The sequence below is a fragment of the Halichondria panicea genome, chromosome 3, assembly GCF_963675165.1.
Source record: "Halichondria panicea chromosome 3, odHalPani1.1, whole genome shotgun sequence".
Classification (NCBI taxonomy): domain Eukaryota; kingdom Metazoa; phylum Porifera; class Demospongiae; order Suberitida; family Halichondriidae; genus Halichondria; species Halichondria panicea.
This window is the reverse complement of record NC_087379.1, coordinates 5,057,923-5,081,138: the sequence shown is the minus strand read 5'-3', so window position 1 is coordinate 5,081,138 and position 23,216 is coordinate 5,057,923. Positions and strand designations below refer to the sequence as shown.

The 23,216-nt window shown below is 40.0% G+C and overlaps 2 protein-coding genes and 1 long non-coding RNA gene across 4 annotated transcripts; 1 reads left to right on the top strand and 2 right to left on the bottom strand.

Annotated features, from left to right (window-relative positions):
- Positions 1 to 12: 12 nt before the first annotated feature.
- On the bottom strand, positions 13 to 8,069 carry LOC135333810 (uncharacterized). Of its 2 annotated transcripts, XR_010394072.1 has the most exons (4): positions 7,926 to 8,069; positions 7,697 to 7,845; positions 1,446 to 1,598; positions 13 to 119 (listed from the first exon to the last, which is right to left on the bottom strand). It is a non-coding gene; the product is annotated as an uncharacterized LOC135333810 (long non-coding RNA). The 2 variants fall into 2 exon arrangements; XR_010394071.1 differs by lacking the exons at positions 13 to 119; positions 1,446 to 1,598 and adding an exon at positions 4,320 to 7,617.
- A 4,237-nt stretch (positions 8,070 to 12,306) lies between these two features.
- On the top strand, positions 12,307 to 14,950 carry LOC135333722 (uncharacterized). Its single transcript, XM_064528749.1, has 2 exons — positions 12,307 to 12,936; positions 13,196 to 14,950. Exons 1-2 carry the CDS (start codon positions 12,891 to 12,893, stop codon positions 14,638 to 14,640), a joined length of 1,491 nt encoding a protein of 496 aa, XP_064384819.1. The 5' UTR covers positions 12,307 to 12,890; the 3' UTR covers positions 14,641 to 14,950.
- LOC135333126 (DDB1- and CUL4-associated factor 17-like) lies at positions 14,733 to 19,369 on the bottom strand. Its single transcript, XM_064528045.1, has 9 exons — positions 19,210 to 19,369; positions 18,825 to 19,092; positions 18,412 to 18,548; positions 18,073 to 18,255; positions 17,587 to 17,825; positions 16,776 to 16,933; positions 16,006 to 16,115; positions 15,841 to 15,912; positions 14,733 to 14,873 (listed from the first exon to the last, which is right to left on the bottom strand). The coding sequence occupies exons 2-9, from the start codon at positions 19,044 to 19,046 to the stop codon at positions 14,744 to 14,746; spliced, it is 1,251 nt and encodes a 416-aa protein (XP_064384115.1). The 5' UTR covers positions 19,047 to 19,092; positions 19,210 to 19,369; the 3' UTR covers positions 14,733 to 14,743.
- Between the last annotated feature and the right edge of the window lie 3,847 nt (positions 19,370 to 23,216).

Below are 23,216 nucleotides of genomic sequence, written 5' to 3'. Positions count from 1 at the left end.
CCAGAGACGATGTCGGTTAAAGGTATAATATACACTGAGCACATAATTAATACATGTACTGACACATGATAATAATACATCAATGTCAATTTTATCTTGACTCTTGTCTCCATCACTCTCTGTGTGGGAGAAATTATGTAATCATGAGCACTCAAAGGAGGTACTGTATAATTATACGAGATCACGTGCGCCTAAGGCAGCGTTTAGGAAAATGATGTACACTAGCTATAAAGTAGTAGTATATTACCACTCAGATACATTTGTGATAAAATTATATTACATTGCATGCCATACATTCAATTGACTGGTGACACATGTGCATGTCCTATCTCGAATATCATAGTCAGCGCCTTGCACAACACACATAATTTAGCACAGACATAATAATAATCATAGCTTTAGAATTAACCACGAACAAATGATGAACAAGCAAAGGTCACAGCTAGCTTGAACTCAACTGTGTATATACTTAGACAAAAAAGTACCTGAGATAGAAAAATACTTGAGATACATGTATAGCTAAGTGTAACAGGTAAATAATGGCCCCCGCACCACTATATCAAAGGAAACTTTTACACTTATTTTTGGAATTTACCACCTCAAACCATAGATTGAAGAGTTAGAGGGATAGGAAACGGAGTGGTGCACGTGATGATTTTACATTGAATCTGCAGTGGAGCCTCGAAAATTATCCGCGTTACGAGGCTATTAAGCACATTTTTGCCGGGTAACTCCCAAAGCTGTGTTTCCTCAAGACATCATCTCTTTCAGCAATTTATAACACGCCTAGTCCATGAGCCACGTGTAGTACTTGCTAATGACTGACCACACCCAGTAAAAAGAGACTTTCCAATAAAGTTATATGTTCCAGAGCTATTGGAACATATAACGTGTATAAGCGTGCTGGTTATGACTACTACAATAGGTATAGACCTTGAAATATAAGTGAGTTGCACGGACTAAGCACAGTTACTTGTAGTTTATTATGCACTGAGTGGTATATAGAAATAGATATTGTTGTGATGGCCTCGATTAAACCGCAGCGTAGCGCGGATGTTACTCGAGATACCAACCGTTTCCTATCCCTCTAACTCTTCAATCTATGCTCAAACTGAGTGTGCAGTGAGCGTAGTTTACAGCTTCCAAATCATTTTTACACAAAAATGTTATGGTGGCACTTAAGCGCACAGCTATTATAGTGTTGAGTGTAATCTTTTAGTAGTATGCAGTGGATCTACTATACGGTTTGATTTTTTGTCTCTGTATTTTACAGCAGCTCTACGGTACGAATCAAATGCATGTGCATAATAAAGAAAAGCCTACTGCCTTGGGCCTGACATGACATCTTTTAATTACAGCAACCGTTAACCGTTGGAGGACTTAAATAATGGAATTCAGTCAGAGTTGGCGCTGTAATTACAGCATAGTACACAAAGAGCACTTACATTAATTTAATATTGTGGTGATCGTGTCCCACACAATCCTCCTAGCCAGCAATGATCGATGCCTGACATGATCGGGCACTCCTACATCCTCTTCACTTGAACAAAATTATGGTAACCATCTTCACACAGAGCTCAGCTTGTTCAGCTAGTACACTGTCAAGAACCAAGCAAAGGAAAACCTAACAATTTTGTACTGAGATATAAATCTGTGAGAGAATAAAGCTAGTGATTTTCCTAGCTTGTACATTATGATGCATTTGTATATGGCGCAATATTAGTGCCAAAATTAGAGTATATACGTATTTGTATCTAGGGGGTACTCTTTTTGTAAACTGGTATAGAAAATAAACATTCAGGGGTACACTTTTTAGTGTAGACTATCACTTGGGGGTACTCTTATCAGTTTAGGTACACAAATAATTCTTTTGAGGGTACCTACTCTTCCATATTATAATGACCTGAAGAGTACTGAACTAAAAAGAGTACCCTCAAATAAAAAGAGTATACCCTCAAATAAAAAGAGTAGACCTACCATCAAATAAAAAGAGTACCCCCAAATAAAAAGAGTACATGTACCCCCAAATAATTTCTAAGGTTAAAGTACACGCACTTTAACCTCTACTTAGAGGTGTGGCTTGTATTTCTATTTAGAGCGCCCCTTAGAATTGTGAGCAATATTAATCTTTATGGTTATTGAACAGTCCCTTGGAAGTCTGGTGTAACTACGCTGGAAGCTGCTGATATTAATCTTTATAGTTATTGAACAGTCCCTTGGAAGTCTGGTGTAACTACGCTGGAAGCTGCTGATAGCTGATTTATAGAGAACTGTTGACTGATATTGTTGATGATGGCTCGTTGAGTCAAACAGAGGCAGAAGCCCTAGCCCTGGGCTATGTAGCACACGCTATCTTTAGAGGACATGCTGGTGGCAAGACCATACAGTTGCAAGCAGATTTTGTACACCTACCTTAGCTTCTGAAGAAGTGGGAAGGCCTTCATCAGATCCCTTATGATTGATTACAATAAGTGTTCTAAGGGACTACCAAAAATTGATGTTTATTATTAATTTTTATGAGACTAGATAAAAAAATATATAATTACCGTATATCTTCTAATTTATCGGACAGCAAAAAATAATTATTTTGGAAATTGTCCGGGTATAATTGGAACAGATTTTTATAGAGCATGTGAAGTGTCCGGAATAATTAGAACAAGCAAGCAGCTGCATGCGAGCTAGCTAAGTTTAATAGAACAAGGTACGACTGAATAGTTGCACTAACTATCTAAAACTAGCTACTCAAAGCTATCTAACTGCAGCACTCCAAGTCTTACTTGCCGTCTATGAATGGTAACTTAACTTTTCAAGGTATTGTCCGGATATTTAGAACAAATGTAATATTAAAGTACTGGAGTGTCCGTTGTATTAGAACAACGAAAATTGCCCAAAAGAGTGTCCGGGTAATTAGAAATGTCCGATAAATTAGAAGATATACGGTATGGTGCTTTTATAAGTTATTATATTACATGGACAAAACGTACTCAAAGGATGCGCTCTAAATTTCTATACAAGTAGAGGTTAAAGTACGTGAACTTTAACCTTAGAGGGTGTACTCTTTTTATTTGAGGGTACTCTTTTTAGTTCAGTATGGAAAATATATTTGAGGGTACTCTTCAGGTCATTATAATATGGAAGAGTAGGTACCCTCAAAAGAATTATTTGTGTACCTAAACTGATAAGAGTACCCCCAAGTGATAGTCTACACTAAAAAGTGTACCCCTGAATGTTTATTTTCTATACCAGTTTACAAAAAGAGTACCCCTAGATACAAATACGTATATACTCTAATTTTGGCACTAATATTGCGCCATATTTGTAATTGTAGCTCTAAGCATAGTTGGGCGTGGCCCGACCGTCTCCCTGGGTACTAGCCTCGATCCCAGCCCCTCTCACTAGAGGGCCTGGTAACCACTGTTTGCGCGTGGGTGGATTCAATAGTAAAATCGCCATCACAACTCTAGGCGCTAGGCTCATACGACGAGGAGCACTGATCTTACTGAGATGGCATCAAACAAGCGTCTGGAAGCAAGTAGATTTGCCAGAGCCGGTCGGTACTGACAGAAAAACGCCTACCACTCTACCACAGTACAAAAGAAGACAAAATCTGATTTTTCAACACTGAAGAGAGCTTGAGCAAGAGCAGAACAGAAGTAGAAGCCATTACAACAAAACTAGTCACTAGTCTAGGTCGTAAATGTTGTAAGTAGCTGTGTTATTTTATTAAAACTGCTGTGATTTGTGCAATGACATCATTGTAAAATATACAATAATTATACTGACTAATTTACTAAGATATCTCGATCCCCAAGAATCTTGGGGCAACTGACGCATGCGCAGACATGGTATACCAGGCCGTCTTTCTCAACTGAGAGCGGCCTGGAATCGAGGCTACCTGGTACCTATTGCATGTGTAATTAATCATAGGCGTGGTCCATACACGCCCACGTACTATCTACTATGTGCTTTATAGCTAGCCTAGCTAGCTAGCTGTGGCCCTCTAATTGGGCGGAGCCCGACCGTCCCTGACGGGAGGTCGGGTTTCAAGCCTATGTCAGGGTTTGTCTTACTGAATTATGTAACACGCTGATAAGCAGCTATGAATAATCATTTTATTCTATGAATATTATTATTCTGAAGTGGGTGTTAACCAATTTTACCTTGCTAGAGGTTGCGCAACCGGACGTGACACAGACCACAGTAGAAATGCTGCAATCTGATTGGGCTGCAACTATAGTTGCAGCAAAGACAAATCCTGACATAGGCTTGAAACCCTACCTCCCGTCAGGGACGGTCGGGCTCCGCCCAACTAGCCCTCTACGGTGTTGTCGAGAAGGCTTGCACACTAGTCTGAAACCAGAAGAGGCTCTCATCTACCTCTATGATGGTTGGATGGTCGTGATGTCTTGAACTTGCACAAATGAGAGCTTCTTCTGGCTTCAGCCAGACTAGTGTGCAAGCCTTCTCGACAACACCATAGAGGGCCACAGCTAGCCAGCAAGTCTTCTCGACAACGCAATAGAGAGCATAAGCCACAGCTTCACAGGAGACAAGTATTTGTTAAAATTAATACGGAAAGAAACTATAGTAAACAAACTAGTTTACGGTTTAATTTTACAAAGGTTTGCTAAAGTATAACGAGTCACCCAGATTCTGGGTGACCCTGTCGACCACCATACTAATGGGCTTCCGTACGGTGCAGCTCAGGCAATTAGCCTTTGATTGAACAATAATCTGTCAGGTCGTGGCCTGATCACATTCTCACGCTGCAACATCACACTGATATAATTTGTGGTGTCCATAGTGTTCACTCTCCAAGCAATTTTTCGGATCATGCACCACTCGCGTTTGTGCTTAAACTGGACAACGATGTTTCTAGAAGACTCACTAGTAATTGTCCTATTCAACAGCCCGTTTGTGGTATCGATTGGTCGGTTTTAAGTGCAAATAATATTGAGGATTACAGACAAATTATATTTCAAACTCTACCACTTTTGTCACAGGACCTTCTTAATTGCGGCTCAACGTGCTGTTTATTACACCACGAGGAAATTGATTTGTTCTGTAATCAGCTTCTTTCCTGTCTCTCTGTTGCATCCAAACTTTGTTTCCCGGTCATAAGCAAAAGAGCTAGAACAATGCCTGGATGGAATGATCACGTGCGTGAAGTAAGAGAATCTGCCATGGTTTGGAACAAGATATGCATGGGTAGAGGCAGGCTGTCCTGAAGCTGGTGTCTTGTTTGATCTGCGAAAGCAGACTAAGAAAACTTACAAGTATGCAGTTAGGAGTGTCAAGCGGAGACAAAAACACATTGTCAGCGAGAATGCACTTCTGTCGGCCAATAACTCTCTATTCTGGAAATCTCGCTCTAAACAGTGCAATTCCCCAGTTGTGGATGGTTTCAGCAATGACAAGAAGATCAGTGAGTGCTTTCGTTCAAAGCTCTCTGGCATCTTGAACTACAGCGATACTACACACATGGGAATGTTCTTTTAGATGAGGTGGCCTCTCAGATAACGGTTTCTGACATTGAAGAGGTTGATATTTCAGTGGAACTTGTAGAACACTGTCTAAAAGATCTTGGCCGTAACAAATCTGACGGCTCCAATTTGTTATCAAACCATTTTGTGCTTGCTGCATGCATCTGTCATTGCGCCATCCCTTGCAACCTTCTTCACAGCTGTCCTTCGTCATGGATACATTCCTTCTGCGCTTAGAGATTGTGTACTTGTTCCAATCCCAAAACCACTTAAAGATCCCTCTGTCTCTGACAGCTACAGGCCTATCGCTCTGGCCCCAAATCTTAGCAAGATACTTGAGAAGTGTATTCTCCTCAGATACAGGTCTAACCTTTTAACATCTGACCTACAGTTTGGCTTCAAAGAGGGATTTTCCACTGAATTATGCACTGGAGTACAGAAGAATGTTGTCTCTAAGTATCTGCAAGGCAATACTATGGATGTTTTTTAGATGCCAGCAAAGCTTTCGATAGAGTTAACCATACTACCCTGTTTAAGATGCTCATTGATAGGAACCTTCCTCCCACGGTGCTGCGATTTCTCTTCTCATGGCACAGGGACCAAGAACTAGTTGTTCGCTGGAATGCAGATATTTCAGCATCTTTTAATGTTTCGAACGGTGTACGTCAGGGTGGTGTTCTCTCTCCAATCCTTTTCACAGTTTATATTGACGAGCTTCGATCCTGCAAAGACTATCTCGACTCGGAATTGGTTGCAAACTTGGTGGGCACTCTGTCTGTGCACTTGGTTATGCTGACGATATAGCCCTTCTGGCCCCCTCACCATCTGCCATGCGTATCTTATTGAAAGAATGCGAAGTATTTGCCTCTGAATTCGATATAACTTTTAATGCCAGTAAAACTCAACTTATTTGTTTCAGCAATCGTCCGATGACACTACCTAACGGAGTATTCAGGTTCAATGGAGTTGCTCTTCAATTTACAGACATAGTGACCCACCTTGGCCACACCCTTCATCGCAAGTTGGATAACGAAGTTGATATTGCACAAGTAACTTCTGCTATGTGCAGGAAAGCTAACTACCTGCTCCATACATTTAGTGGGTGTGATATGAGAGTGAAAACTAAGCTAATTGTAACCCACTGCCTTTCACTATATGGTTGTGTTTTGTGGAGAATTGACAGTGCCATGGAATTGCTGCAATAGTGACCAGACGTTCCCTCTAGGACAAGTCTGCTCGCAAGACTACCATGGTAGCTGCAAGCAGAGGAGATACGCCAATGTCAAAAGGTCACTAATTAAAACACCACGTGGGCTTATGTTTTGAGTTTACCCTCGCGCCCCAGGGTTTATACACAACCACTATAGCTTCATCCTCTTTATAATCACAACACAAATGAGTTGAGCTATCGCACCCCAGACGAATCAGCTTGAGAGAAGATATAATTGCAACCTTTGACCTTTGATTGCATTCTTCGAAACCACATGATATGGAAAATTAACCTTCTGTAGCTAGGGTATTCTGGTTTGCTGCAGTAGATAAATCTAGGTATATCAAGCTTTCCAATTAGGCAAATAAACGATCAAGAGCAACAGAAGCAGTAGCTGCTATAATCCAAGCAAAGGTCAAGAACCCAGGACAAGATGAAATGTTTTCCCATACAGCGGTTTTCAGAGTTCTTGCATTTGCAATGTCTAGAGCGAAAGTACCTGTCACGTGAACCGTTACGTAACAAGATTGAAGTCTAGCCTCATTCTAAACCGATTTTTTTCCAATACATGATTTGGGAGAAAATCAACCTTGGAAAATAGCCTTTGCAAGCCTTTTGCATCACCGCTGAAGCTATCCTTGAGATTGTAAGCACTTCCAATAGTTTTGTGAGCTACTATTAGTAACACAGGACTGGATGTCTGGAGCTAAGAGAGATTCTACTCTCTATATGACTCATCAGCTTGTAGCAACACAAAATGAGTAGGCAGGCCGGGGCAGTCACTTCAACCAGTTCCTTATATAATACTGAGAAGCTACACTCAACATGAACAAGGTGCTGAAGCCTGTCCACTGGGTTGGAACTATATACAGCTCGTCAAAGTCATCATATCCACAAATAACCATAGCCTTTTTCCGTCAATGCCTGCCATTAATACAAACAGGTAGGTATTATCATTTTCAGTCAACAGCTATAGCCAGAACAACTGCCTGGAGAAACTCACCTAGAAAAACACTTGCTTTACTCTAGTCGAGTCTGGTCGTGAAACAATCCTCTTTCAGCTTTTAAATAACTCCTGGTCCCTCCTTATTTTAGACACTCTATAGTGTAGTCTCCTAGTAGTATCTTAGTAGTATAGGCTACAAGCTGCAGCTGCGAAGTATAAATATAGGTATTATTATTTTTGTACTGTTGTGTACAGCTAGCCAGAACAACTGTCTGGAGAAACTCACCACTTGCTTTGACACCATCCTCTTTCAGCTTTTAAACAACTCTTGGTCCTTGGTGGTATGCCGGTATCCTTTAGACTGCTTTTGACTCTTCTGCTTTTGTTCTAGAATCCAGCTGCGAAGGAGCTATAGCAACTAGAAATTGCGCATGCGCGTAGCAACTTCTGCACTGGGCTTTATATAGAAAAACTAAAAAAAGATTTAAACAGCCAACAAACAAAATACTTTATAAATGAGAACTCAATGGTCTTCTCTTGCTCTTTTATGAAGGATAAAGACTGTACCACCTGTCAGCAAGATATCTATAATTAGACATGATCCAAATTTTCTTATGTTGACTTAGATCAGTGCTCACATGCCATAATCATTTACTAATCAAGTTAGTGATGCTACTCACTCTCAGAAATGGCTCAAATATCACTACAATTATCACTACACTTGATTATAAACCGTAATATACCACATTCTATTGCTGTAATACCAGTGCTGAAATAGCACACATGAAATTTACTACTGTGCTTATATAACACACGTTGGGTCAATTAGCACATGTGTAACACACATACACATGGGTTAAAGTGGTACCAGTGGGCTAAAATAGCACACATGTACTTACTAATGTGCTGATTTGACATACGTAGAGCAATTTAGCACACATGTGACACGCTACACGTGTGTTACGGTAACACGTTTGTTTTTACAGTGCATGCACTTGCTTTTAAAGCAGTTGATCACTTTTAGCCATACATTTGTCTCTTAGGAACGTACTTGTGTGTATGGAAGCACACGATTGTTAGGAAGAGAATGAAAACAATAGACATGGAAAAGTTGGCTAGTATGTACTGATTCCCCTTTATTTCTCGCACATAAGAGGTTCCGTATGCTAAAATCGTAAGATTGAATAAGAAAAGTGTTTCTATTAGATCTCCAAGCGAAGTCTTGTGCACTTTCTTAACAATTAGCTTGAAAAAACATATGCCAATTGCTATATACACCCAGCAGAGATAATAGGTAAGTAGGTATCCGTTGCAAAGGCAGCTATGATGTTGTAAGCAATGAGAGAAAAGAGAAGTAATCCCAGCCAGTAACGATGCTTTGGAGTGAATGGAAGGGAGGGTATGCGTCCATGAAACCATTGTGTTTTTTGTCCATTTCATGATCTGAACAGTGAGGAAACCATTGGCCAAAGAAAATCAAAACAGTCTACCAGCAGTGAGGATTACAACAGCAGCAATAAATCGAGTTGTGTGTTCAGGGTTAAAATACCGTATGAGAAGTTAAACTGCATTGCAGAAATTGTGAACCGCAGCAGCTTGGAGTAAGAGAGCATGAAAAGTGTGTAACAGTGCAGCAGTGCAGCAACAGGGTTGGCATTGGAAAGAAGTTTGGAAATTGAGCAAGGTGTTTGCACAGAACAATAATTCCAAGCATAAGAAAAAACAAATAGGGTGGGAAGACAAGTTGAAGGAGTACTTTAGGTGTTCAAGCACTCCTTGCATTTTGAGGTAGTCAGAATAAGACTGAGTTCTTGCTCACATTCACCGCACAAGACACCACTTCGGTTGTATGCACACTGTCGGTTTATCTCGTGAGGTTTCAAACTGATGTCAATTGGTTCCTTAGTACAGTAATCAAAAGGGCAACTATCAACAATGTATCCTATTTCACCATCAGTATCGTAGGTAACCCCAATTCATATGCCAGTTTCCATTCTGAGGAACCTACAGTTCGCTATGTAAGATTGCAATTTCACATCACACTCACATACACACTCAATTCGAGACATTGATGGCTGAAATTCTAATAGGCAAGTGCAGGGAAGAAAAAGTAGATCCTACCCTCTCTCAACAAAACAAAAGCATCTATGAATTTAACCAAGAGAACTCTTGATTCTACCATAAGACACTTAGTAACCTCACCTGTCACCTCATTATTAAGTACATATAATAATTATACATGTTTGTTTTTGCTTGTGTGTATACACTGTAGTTTTTGCAACCACTTACTTTAAACATTATATAATAATTATAATAAATAATTATAACAACACTTGACATCCCTTAGAGTACAGTATACACTTATGATTAGTGTCAAGACTCACAAAGGGAGTTTAGTAAGATAATAAATACATTGTTGTCGTGTTTAATATATGTAACTAAAATAATTATGATATAGATCTAGCTTATATTTTTTACTGATATGGATGCCATCATGAAGCCCTTATCCTTTAACTACACTGTCCACAGTATGAGCTTAGACATGCTTAGAGCTCCAGCTTGAGATACTCTCATAATTATACTATGTGGCTTCGATTTACGCCGCAATAAAGGGCCTGTAATCGAGGCTACGATTCGTAAGTAGGATCGAGCTGTATGACGTAATGCGTTTCCAATCCCTTTCCTTTACTATCTATGATGGTACCATGGTAGCTGCAAGGCTCTGCCATTAATTTTAGACTTGAACTTTTGGCATCGATCGTTTTTAACAACAATCATAGTGCTCTTCGAGTTTGCATGCAACAAAATTAATTACTTTATTTTTGTATCAAAGCTTTATGTTATGATTGGTACCTCCACCGAGGCATCAGCACCCGCAGTGCTTTCATGAATACAGAACACTCCTTGACCATATCCAACGTTGTCCAAAGCAGCTATAGTATAATGTTAGAGAGTTCGGCTTTTCCATTCTAAATGGTTAAAGCTCCATCATCACTAAGAGCAGAATTGTTCGTAAATTATGAAAAGTGTGTGCTCTTGAATATACAATTATCGCTCCACCTCCAATCTTTGCTTTGTTTTTGTAAAGATGGAGTTACAAACTGTTTATTCTCTGAAACCACAAATATATATTGCCCCACATCACACTACACCCCACAACATATCTCACGATCCCATTGGAATCCCAAAACCAAATGTATCACACTTCAAGAGAATGGTATAAAGGAATATGACACTCAAGAAGTACAGGCAGCACTTTTTTGAGAAGTCAGAGTTCAAAGAATACTAATTGGATGTAATACTCAACTTTATTGAGTGAAGCCGTACACAACATACCAAAGTTAATGATGCAGAATTTCTTAGGCAATAAGACATTTGTAGTCTTGTTACAGTTACAGTATAACTAACAGTAACCAGTTCCGGAGAATTTCTTCATTTTTAATTAACTCGAGCTCAGAAGCCATATTGTTTACAAACCAAAATTTCCTGAGATGTTATCACCATTCCTCATCCATACACCAAGTTTCGTGCAATTCTGAAGAGGTCACATTTTAAATTTCGTTGAATTGATATGGAATGACCCAATGGACACCACCATGCATCTTGAACCAAATGGAGTATGCAGTCCAATTATCCTGCATGTGGGGGAAAGGATCAGACCATGATACAAAACAAGGTAGCAAGTTATACAGCAACACCATAATTAATTATTATAGTCTGGGACCAGACCACCACGTGGCACAGACCACGTGCAGGGAATGGTAATGGCAACAGTATCTACTATGCTTCTAGCTACGTTTTATTTGATTGAAATTTGGGAATTTGCAAAATAATGCTTTATTCATACAGGAGACTCTCGCTATTCCGGCTCTCTGAAGTATGGCCACCTCGATATACCAGCCATTTGGTTTGGCATGGATGGCTATAGCGAGATATTTACTGCACAAAACTCGCCCTAAAATGCGGCCACTTACTATATTCTGTATACTGGCCAGTACTGGCTGCCCCCAAACTACATGATGTAAGTTTATTATGACGTTTTGGGTGTGGTTTGGCAGAAAAATTGCTATAGATTGATTATCATAAAGACAGAACCGCAAAGTTAGTTATTTTCTGAAACGCAGCCGCCTCGCTATTCCGGCCAAGCTGCACTGCCCCAAGGGTGGCCGTTTACGCTGTACATAGCAAAATTACATAGCAAAACTTGTCCATAGATGCTACTATACTTTACAGCAATAGCTAGTAGCTTTATGTTATGTATATAGCTTTGACACATCCACCGAGGCATCAGCACCCACGGTGCTTTCAGTTAATGCATAGATTGAAAAGGAAGGGGATAGGAAACGACCAGGCCACCCTGTGTCAACGGGTGAAACTCCGTGTTATGATTTCGCGCTCGCGAATATTTTAGTTTTTACTGTACTCAGGTTGTATTTCAACTGTTTCTAGCTCTCCTATCCACTATCGATCACTCAGAAGCTGGGAGGTACTCTAGAGAAGTAAGTTTACACCACTGACAAGCTCTAAGTCCCTTGTCTTTACTCTGTTTTTGAGTTTAGCTTGAAATACTCCATGTCAACTTTTCTCTTTCCCTGTTGTGAAGCCGAAACAGCAAAGGAAATTGCTTGACTTGGTTATTATGTATCTAAGTGCTATATAGGATGGTTTCATGCTATGGATAAGCTGTACTGTTCATAAACGTTTGCAGTATAGTCCTTCAAACTGCTTTAGTATACTTTTAGAGACAACACGGGCCTTGACCTCCCACGACTTCATAGTAAGAGCTATTCCTTCTTGTATAGCATTTATTTGTTTAGTGATAGTGGCTGCGTTGCTTAGTCTACCTTTTAGAGCTAGATTCTCTTTACTTTTTAGAATAATCAACATTAAAAGTGATCAATTTCACCATTTCTATGTACAACACATTGCAAGACAGGTAATGAGCATGCTGACTATAAATATAATCCTTTGTAGTTTTAGCCACACCCTATAACGCGGAGTGTTTCACGCAAACATTTTCGTTTCCAATTCCCTTCCTTTTCAATCTATGGTTAATGGGTGTTGTGGAATGTTGTGGTTTAGTTTACTTCCTGTTATTTGTACTTGTGTGCAGTGTTTTCAATATTTTTAGTTCTATTTAAAAGCCAAGTCAAACCACTTAGTCTGTAGCTGTATAGCTTATGTAGCTTTCAGTACAAGCCTAGCTATAAGTTACCACTGTACTGCACTTTATCTAAATTGCACTCAGGTTATGTCAGTTAGCTCTAGCAGTGTAGAGTTTGGAGAAAACGGGATCGGTACGTTCTGGCAAAAATCTAATTATTTGGCTGTTTTTTCAGTGGTCACTGTTTCGACTGGAAGTGACTTGGCCTATAAAAGTGTTTGCTACATTATATGGCCATCTATTAGAGTGTGCAATTAGTTCGTGTATTTACACAACCTTTTACCTGACACATTGATGTCTGACGGAATTTGGTGACCTACTTTAATTAACATTCATTCAGGCTTATCTATATCTAGCCATGAGAAAATTATTTGCTCTTATTTGTCTGCTAGCATTAAGTGCAGTGACAGTCACCATTTTTTCATACTATCCTGATGTGCTGGCTAAAAGACTGATCCCAATTGAAGTGCCTTCAAGAAGGAATGGTCTTCTACTGCAGCAGCTGGCTTTGACTACCCCCCAAATGCCTATGAAGTACAGCACTACAGTCAACCCAGTGCAGAGTTGGACTCGTGCAAAACCTACTAAGCCGCTTGAAGTAAAAGCAAAGGAACCCCCTCCTAACAAAGACATCTCACCAACCTCGACGATAACTAAAGCATACAAGTGGACCAATGTCAGTAGTAATGGAAACACCAGACTTGTGTCAGCCTACTTAGATGAGAGAACTCTGGGACATCCGACAGTATTTCTACTTGGTCTACACAAACATACAGTACCCAAGGAAAATTTCTATTGTGCATTTCAGTATCCAAATGGAACCAGTGTATGCTTAAAAAGTTTGGCTACACAAGGAAATCTGAATAGAGGTGATGAGAAAGTTGGCAAAGACAGCTGGGCCTTTGGTCTTAGATGTGTTGTACCTTATCCACTCCCGATCAACGTAGCAGTGTCTCAAAACAAACAATGCAAACCTCCTAATGTGTCTAATTGGATTCACATTTCGAGAATTGAATCTGACAAATCTGTCAACTTTGGACTATGCATTGAAACTCCAATGTTTGGCAAAAGTATTCCATTAAACATGGTGATTGAAGGAATTGAACGCAACCTAGCGTTTGGAGCAGGATGGATAACTGTGTATGTACAGGACAAAAACCCAGCTACAATGAAAGTATTGAGAGACTATGAGAAACAAGGTATTCTGGAGATTGTGGAGTGGAATTTATCTCAAAATGATGCCTCTAATTCACACTATTACGCTGAGTCTGTATGCATCAACGACTGTCTCTATAGAAACATGTACAGGGCTAGGTACCTGATATTTACAGATTTGGATGAAATCATAGTGCCACAAACACACAGGAACTGGAGTGAAATGATGACGGCAATTGATCAGTCAAACACCTCGGCATTTCTATTTAGTCATTCTTCAAGTATGGAATTGAAAGGAAATAAAACAACACTACAGCAGTCCTATTTGAAGAACTGGACATGCGATGGAAAAACCGAAATATCTAAATACCCATTACCCTTCTACATAAATCACAACTATAGAACCCCACCCTTTCCTTACTTCAAGGAACAAAAAGCGACGAGACGGAAAACAATAGTAAAACCAATTTATGTTCAGACAATGGGAATACACGCATCAAATTTTCGACTGAACAAAACACTTCAAATCATAGTGCCATCTGAAATAGGCCTTTTGAACCACTACAGGAAACCGCCACTATGTCAAAGATGTAAAGATGTTTTACAGCAGAATGAGCTTATTAGTCATCTAGTTCCTAGTTTATTTACCCAAATACGAAACAAGATATGTCAATACATTTGACACAAAAACTATTACGAAAATGTCACGTCAAATTTTGCACTACATGACGTGTAACTACATGTATCACTTATAGTTTTCCAAGTTGGTAAATATACTTTTTTTATTACTTCTCCAGTTCTGTCGTCAAGGAAACAGAACCACGCCTCTGTTCCATTCCCATCCCTGCTCGGCAGTGTGACCACAGCATGGAGTAGGTCCAGCTCATTCTCATAATCCATATCTTGGACTGCTGACTGTATTTTATATATCTTACAATGCAATGAATTTGTTGATGTACATGCATCTACCATAATTATGATAATTATGTCAACACAGTTAAGAAGTAATTAATGTACTACTGTACGTGTAACAGGAGTTTTTGTGGTTGAAGCCCTCACGAAGCAATATGCCTTTTACTTGCAGTGCAAACAGCAACCACATCCACGAACTAACTAAATATTGCTCAAGCACAAAGGTTATGACCACCGGAAATTACCTGCTATACAGTATTGTTTAGTCCTGGCAAACTGCATATCAACAATATTACTATAGCAGAAACTAGCTGTATGGAAGTCACTAATAATTGTTTAAGGCACTTACACTAGCTTCCTTGCTATAAATTTACCATACTTCCAGTTTCAAGTCCTTGTCCAGCTTGCTGCAGGCAAAGTTTTATTAGTCATAGATCTCTGTGGGACAGTCCAACATCTCTAGCACTGCATGCCTACGCTCATTTTCACCCTTCTACCACCCTTCTACCCTCACGCGACTTCCCGATACAGGCTCTCCTTTTTCCGAACTCTACGTCCATTTCTTTCTTTATTCCGCCAATTAATAATTATCTCATTGAAGGATGAACGATTGTGATAAAGAAAAAGGAGAGCCTTAATTATCTCATTGAAGGATAATACAGTATTTTATCTTATTGGAACGATCACCTACTCGCACATGCGCATTAAGTGTCCACGTGGTTGAAAGCTTTTTGCGTTACTGATTAGCAGAAGCAGAAGCAGATAGCTTCCAGGGCGGATCCAGTGGGGAGCTCAGGGCTTGAGTACCCCCCTGGTCTCGTCTCAAGAACTACCTTAGCTAGTCTTAACAAGCCTGAAAACAGTATCACATTTCTATGTAGCCTCGTCCCCCACGCCACTTTCTCCGAGAGATGTGGAGGAGGCTAGTTCTATGTTGCACAACTACACAAAATTACTGCGGCTTACTCACCACAAAGAGGTCGTCAATATCCTGAGCACATACCCTCCTCTGAATAGTGCGACCGGAAGACGTCCTGAGAAGCTGAACAGAACATGAAATAGATTAGCAACCCTTTGTGAGATAGTGAACCAATAACATTTATTTGTTGATCACTTAATTATCAGGCATGCTTACTTGGTAAATACATGAGACAAGCATTTATTACAATTTCCTTCCTCTTTGACAGTGACCTGAAGTCGGTAGTGTAAAGTTTCACAACTCCCTCTTCTACCAGTTGATAGCAGCTGCAGAGAAAGTAAAAATGTCGTTTGCTTCACTATGTGCACTGACTGCATTGCATGCGTTCTGGTAAACCACGCCTAGGTTTTTGTGATTAAAATTTCATCAAGTCAACTTGCCCCACGAAAATCTCTACCATTGTATCACCTCACTGTGCTGTCACTGATGTGCATGATCCTCAGATAATCGTCATGGTGAAAGTCTACCACATCTTGATGGAATGCTACAGTGTCTGTACTGAACTTAAGCAACCTGAAATTAAAGGTAACAGCTAGTGAAATGATTATAATAATTATGACAAAAATCTATACCGTACTTATTTGATTTAAGGCGACACTGTAATTACAAAGCCAGAGGTCGTTTCTTTTGGAGGTTGAAAAATTATGTTGAAGTCCTGGTGTCGCATATTTAGAGGGTCGCATCTAATTGGAGGTTACTCTACTATCCTCGATTATAGGCCACTTACATTACATTGTTTCTTGCGGCCTGGAATCGAGGCTATGGTTTAACCTCTATTTAGGATGCGACATAAAAAGTTAACGAAGCAGTCGCTACTTTTAGAAGTCAGAAAATTGGAAAAGATCGAGGGTGTTGCATATTTGGAGGGTCGCTTTAAATCGAATAAGTATGGTACTACTCTATTGATGCATATCAAATATCTGTACCTGTAAGCACTGACCAGTTTTCCACTTTGCAGTGAGCGCAGGAAGAAGACGCTGTTGTCTTTGGGGGAGGGGTTGTGTAAGTAGACTGTTGGGGATCCTCCGAAGCTTACTCCCAAGCTCAGAGCCACTCCTGACCTCAAACAGCAGCGGGGGGCGCTCTGGGGCCGGGGGTATAAATGGTGTATGCTTTACAAATTGTGTAGACAAAAACTAAACAGTATAGCCACTCCTGGCTTCAAAGAGCAGCGGGGGGCGCTCTGGGGCTGGGGGGAAGTAAAAATAGTGTATGTTTTAGTCAGAGTGTGTAGACAAAAACTAAGCAATAGGATATGATGGATGCTAAGGAAAATATCTCTACCTACACCGTAATAAAAGGCGTATAGCGGGTCCCGCCTGATCGCCAAATTTACTCGCTATATGCGGTATAGGTTATTATGTCAACGCTCCAACAACTCTAGTGAAAGTATAAATACAAATTATGCACAACCAGTTATCAGATTCAGTTTACAAGGTACCGTATAGCTTACTTTCATATGGCAGTATATTTCGTATTGTAGAGCATCACACGCAAATTAAAACAACGAAATTATTCTAGGTTCAACGTCACTATCCTGAGCTGTGCGAATATTTAAAATACGGTAGTTCATACGAAAATTCCCCGCTATACGGTATTATTATCAGTATAGATACACAGCTATTGTACTCATCTCCTGGACTACTTTCAGATAATATTATCTACTGCCAATTATTCTATACTGTTATTCTATACTGTATTACCCCATGGTCTGACAGGCTGCCAATACCCACTCACCAGTAATATTCAAGGTGAGTGGCACCCCAAAGCCAGTCTCTCCCATCACCCCGGCCCTTGTGCCTCCTAGCTCCACCCACTCTCCGAGGGTGGCCTTGACCACGCTGTAATGCTTAATGATCCATGGCAGACTGTACATCCGGTAGTACCCCGTGCTGTGAGCCACCACCAGCACATCCTGGTTGAGTGAGGCATCCTGAATATCACCACCAAATATCTGCTCAGGTGAAAAGAAGTGACTGTGTAGCAAGAAAATTTAATATACAGCACATCAAAGGGTAATGAATGGATTGGTGCACGCAGTATTAAAGTTAGTCTGCTGTGCATACTGGGCTTTGTGCCAAATACACAGCTCCTCAAAATGTGCAATAAAGAGTGTCTGTGAGAATGAATTATTGGCCCCCTCGTTCAAGTAATTGCTGCTCTCTTGCTAAAGGCCACAAAGAATGAAGAAGTACTAGCGTGTATCAGGTAAGCAACTCACACTAATGAACCCCACCTTTCGAGAGACAAGCCACCAGCTCGAGTGGGTGGACTTTGAACACAGCAACGACCAGGAGACGTGAGGAGGTGTACTCGTTAGCCACACCCCTTTGTCGTGCCAGCTGTCTACTGAACTGTATTGATTTGACTTGTACCGTATGGAGGTAGTCAGCCCATTGTAGGTACATGAATGGAAATACGAACAAATTGCTGCATGCTGGGTTAATCAAAGCTTGCTCGTCTGACTCGGAAAATATTGCTCAGCTTGAGAAATACGGGGTGTACAGTGGTGGTAGCAACCACATAAGTACAGAATATAATATAGTGACTAGCCAGGCTCACCGATAGCTAACAGCAGTTGACAGGAAGACGGATCTGAGTAGGGAGCCATTGTTGGCATTGAACACTCTCAGGTAGCCGTCGGCTGAGAGGACCAGTAGACACACCTCTCCCTCCTCACTTGAAGGGGAGGCTCTTCGCTGGGGAGGAAGCTAGGGGTTAATTAGCATCAATCCAGACGATTACGTTATACGATTATAATAATTATTACGAGGCACATGAAATTATTTTTTGTGGAAATAACATTCTTTCGACACCCTCCTAACTTACGGGTGTAACTGTGTATTGCTACATGTATTGTAACATCAAACTCGGGTTTAGGGTACAGGGGACAGGGGGCTCACTGGCTGTCGAGACAAAGAAGACTACCATAACTACAGGACTGCTACAAAAGACTATAAAAGACTACAACTTACAATGTGCGAATGATGAAGTATCACTGCCAATATTTTCATGTCTTTTCTTATTGCTCCAAAATCGTACAGCATTCGAGGCTGGCCATTAATACCATCATTGTAGTACGCAACTTGGTGGTTGTCAAAATACATCCTCATAGAGTGGATGGTGTACGGCGCGGCAGAATGACGGGGGAAAACATAGTGCACTGTTAACGTACCTGTCCAGTCCAATACATACATGTTTGTTTGACAGTCTTTTCCAAACAGGATGAAACTCCATTGATGGCTACATAATTATGAATACGGAGCCTTTACAGACAATAGTATGCAACGAATAACTGTATCCCACACACACTTTCATAGTAGTATGATACAACGGTGACTATAAGTCTAGTAAACTTACTTGTAATACAATGGTTCTTGCTATTGAACAGCTGGTTCTGAGGGCCTTCTCACAGTTGGTCTCTCTCTGGAGGGAGTAGAGTTGGTGCACAACATTAACATTCGATTCATTGTCACTGCATTTCTTCTCTCGTTTCTAGGCCGATGTTTTTCTAAAAGAACGTAATGATATTTTCTCCATCAACCTGAAAAATCAGCATGGGAACTACAAGCGTGCTTAGTCTTGTGAGCTCCCCACCCACGGAGGGGGACAGATTTCTGCATGGACTCCCATGAACTGATTTCCATGGAGTCAGATAGGGTTACTTGTATCATAGTTGCATCTACTGTACAGTATAAAGGATTTGGATGTTGTTGAAAACAGCAGAAAGTCCGGGCCTGCCTTTTATCAAAGATCTACTCAGAATCAAGGGAATTACATGTACATTGTATGTATAACAAATGTATAACATCAATGAGAAAGTATAATGTTATCTATTAAAGCGAGTCAGCAGTTCATCCTGTATTTCTCTTGACACAAACACAGAATTATAGAATCTTAGCCGAGTCAGTATAATTATAGAAACTTCATAAAGTTCATGTATTCTTCAAATGTTATGAATTCAACCGATGCTATTGAGTTCCCTTTTTGGATACCACTAACTACAGTTAACCTGTTTCTTTTTATCGGAGTGCTTCTACCTACTACAATACTCATGAATGTATCAGTGTTGGTTGCTTTAATCAAAAGCAAGGTCAAGCACAAGCCACTTCTAGTTCTCTTTGGATCCCTTTTGATTGGTGTCTGTATCGACAAACTATTTATATGTGTGGATCAGTGTGTGAACTCACCTGCATCCATTCGTTACTGTCATTGTACAAGATGGACGATAGTTCTATTGCAAGCACCAAGAGTATTCTTCACAGTGTACTCAATTGTAGCTGTGACCTGCTTGAGTGTCGTGCAGCTTCTCACAATGAAAGGGAAGCGAATTGGTTACAAACATAGTTACTTCTTCACAGCAATAACAGCTCTTGTAGCTTTTTTCTGGACAGTTGTACATATTATCACAAATGGCTTGGCAAGGTATCCAATACATTGTCATTTATTCTGCTATGAAAATGAATCTCCAGAAGGTCGAAATATTGTTACAGAAGCTTTTATTGCAGCCATTTGTTTCGTAGTGCTTACAATGACACCTGCCTTTGTTATTACAATACTAACTTCGATAGAGACCTTTCGAATATTCAAGAGGAGCTTCATAGTTAGATGTGAAAATAGAATTGAAACAGCACTGAATCGACGAATGATATTATTACCTGTGCTGATGGCAGTTCCTCTAGTGTGCAATGGCATACTAAGCTTCTTTTTCACCACTTTCACGAGTTTGATTTTAAATCAGGCTGGTGTGGAAACATTTTATGGCAACTGGGCTAATATCATGGCAAAATACGAGTACTTCATTTTGGATATGGTGCATACCTTGTCTTTTCCACTTGTACTTCTCTACCTGTACATTAATGTTCGGAAGACATGGAAGAAGCTATTTTTGTGTAAAAACGAACAATAAGCACTGAACCACATGCATGCAGGATAGATTTTTAAAAATCAAATAGCTTTTGTGCATGCATAATATTAATTATGTATATTTATACTTTGTTTAGACCATTCTGACACATGTATAACGAGCGTTGCAAGCGTGCGCTTGCTAATGCCTCTCGCCATGTTATGCTTTCGCTCAAAAAGTAATAGTGTTATAGTATATTAAAGTTAGCTTATCTATATAAAGTCACTGAGAAGAAAAGACTTATTTACATGCATCTATTGTTGTATTATGTGGCTTACCAGGACCTCAAGAAAGAAGAACATTGATTCTTCCAGGATCTGTAGTTCAGTGTATATAATATCTAAGAAGAAAAGACTTGTGTACATGCATATTGTTATCTAAATTGTTATATGGTAGTGATTTGTGGCTTACCAGGCCCTCAAGAAAAAGATGATTCTGCAAAACATGCAAGCATAAATTATTCAGTTAGTTGTTCACCTAACCGTTATAAAAGCGAAAACTCGGCCTGGGATCGAGGCTAGCATCATGCTAGACCCCAGGCCGATCCGTCTCCAATTGAACCCTAGGTCGCTTTTCAACTTCGTTCTATTAAAAAAAATCGGCCTGGGACCCGAGAACTAACTATAAGTGATCAAGACTATTAATTAATCTATAAGTATTGCATGCTATCATTGCTATGGCTGTCAATGTTGAGAGAGAATCCCTTCCAAGTCTTCCAGACCAAGCTCACCATCCAGCTGAGCTAATAATTTGTTGTTCCCGAAGCGATCATCATTTGCAAACCAGTTCTGTGGTCTTGCCAAATAAAACTTTGCTGTTTCTCCATCATGATGAGAATCAAGATGTTGTGTTCTGTAACATTATTTTGTGTTAGGGCCTAAGCTTTAATTAAAGCTAAACACAGATGAACAGAATCTAGTCCAGCAGTAGACAAGGGGCGTGACCAACGATACCGAAAATGGGCGTGGCCCCAAAAATTTTGTCGCGCTGTGCGCGCCGATTTTTTCCATTTCATAACCTGACCGCTCTAAAGTTGGTGGCTACGGCCCTGTGATACTGGGCATGCATGCTGCATTATCACTTGATGGCTAGGATGCATGAACTACACAGTGAATTCAATGAGGATCGACAAAAGATATAACCACTCCAGAGACAGAGTGCTACAGGTTGCACCAATTTTGCTTAATATAATTATAATAATTATAATTGTCTACATAATTATAAATTGGACTCTATTACATTGCAAAGCTAAAGACAACTAAACATCATCCAGCACCGATTCATGGCAGGCATCATCGCCGAGTCACCAAACTGTAGCTCTCCAGCACAACCGTACCTGAATGTTGTCCAATAATTATATGGCAACCAATTTGAATAAAGTGAGTCTTGTACAGTTTCCTCGGATAGTCTTACCTTAGCCTCGATTCCAGGCCGATTTAATTGGCCTGGAATCGAGGCTATTGTCTTACCTATGCACACTTTAACGCATACATGTGGACAGAATCAATGATAATGTAAAAATAATAAACACATAGCATGCACTAATCATAAGCATGAAGGATCATGAGTACTAATAACTAAACCTATACAGTTACAGTCTACAAGGACAATCGCTTTTGTTACTAATCGTCTGATCAACAGTGTATTTGAAGTTAGTGTATGACCTCGATAACTGTACAAGTAACAACAGCTGGAGAGTTTCGAGCTTGAGGACGGGGTGGGGCTGGTCGATAATCTTCAGTAGTAACAGGAGCAAGGACGTCCAGAGCTGGTTCTCGCAACTGGTCGAGTCTTGATGCAGGTGTTATGATAGGAGGAGTAATATACTTTCCAGGTTCTTCATTTTCAGGTATGTCATTGTAAATTGGATCAACTTGCTCATTGATGATGTCTATTATATCTACATCATTATCTTCATCACCAACTAACACATGTTGAATTTCTTGTTCGTTAGCAGCTCTTCGCCGAAGATTCAAATCCATCATCATGCGCTTGCTTTTAAAGCAGTTGATCACTTTTAGCTATACATTTGTCTTCTTAAGAACTTACTTGTGTGTATGGAAGCACACGATTGTTAGGAAGAGAATGAAAGCAATAAACATGGAAAAGTTGGCTAGTATGAACTGATTCCCTTTTATTTCTCGCACATAAGAGGTTCCGTATGCTAAAATCGTAAGATTGAATAATTAGATCTCCAAGCGAAGTCTTGTGCACTTTCTTAACAATTAGCTTGAAAAAACATATCCCAATTGCTATACACCCAGCAGAGATAATAGGTAAGTAGGTATCCGTTGCAAAGGCAGCTATGATGTTGTAAGCAATGAGAGAAAAGAGAAGCAATCCCAACCAGTAACGATGCTTTGGAGTGAATGGAGCATGGTATGCGTCCATGAAACCAATATAATTATTTTGTGTTTTTTGTCCATTTCATGATCTTTAATTTTGAGAAGTGAGGAAACCA

What these genes read in the sequence shown, in the direction of transcription:
- LOC135333722 (XM_064528749.1), top strand. Translation starts at nt 12,891, where the DNA reads ATGTCAGTTAGCTCTAGCAGTGTAGAGTTTGGAGAAAACGGGATCG. An exon ending in GTTTGGAGAAAACGGGATCG is followed by an intron (nt 12,937 to 13,195) that starts GTACGTTCTGGC and finishes TTTGTCTGCTAG; the next exon opens with CATTAAGTGCAGTGACAGTC.
- LOC135333126 (XM_064528045.1), bottom strand. Translation starts at nt 19,046, where the DNA reads ATGTATGTATTGGACTGGACAGGTACGTTAACAGTGCACTATGTTTTC. An exon ending in TCGAAAGGTGGGGTTCATTA is followed by an intron (nt 17,826 to 18,072) that starts GTGTGAGTTGCT and finishes CTTGCTACACAG; the next exon opens with TCACTTCTTTTCACCTGAGC. An exon ending in TTGTCTCATGTATTTACCAA is followed by an intron (nt 15,913 to 16,005) that starts GTAAGCATGCCT and finishes TGTTCTGTTCAG; the next exon opens with CTTCTCAGGACGTCTTCCGG.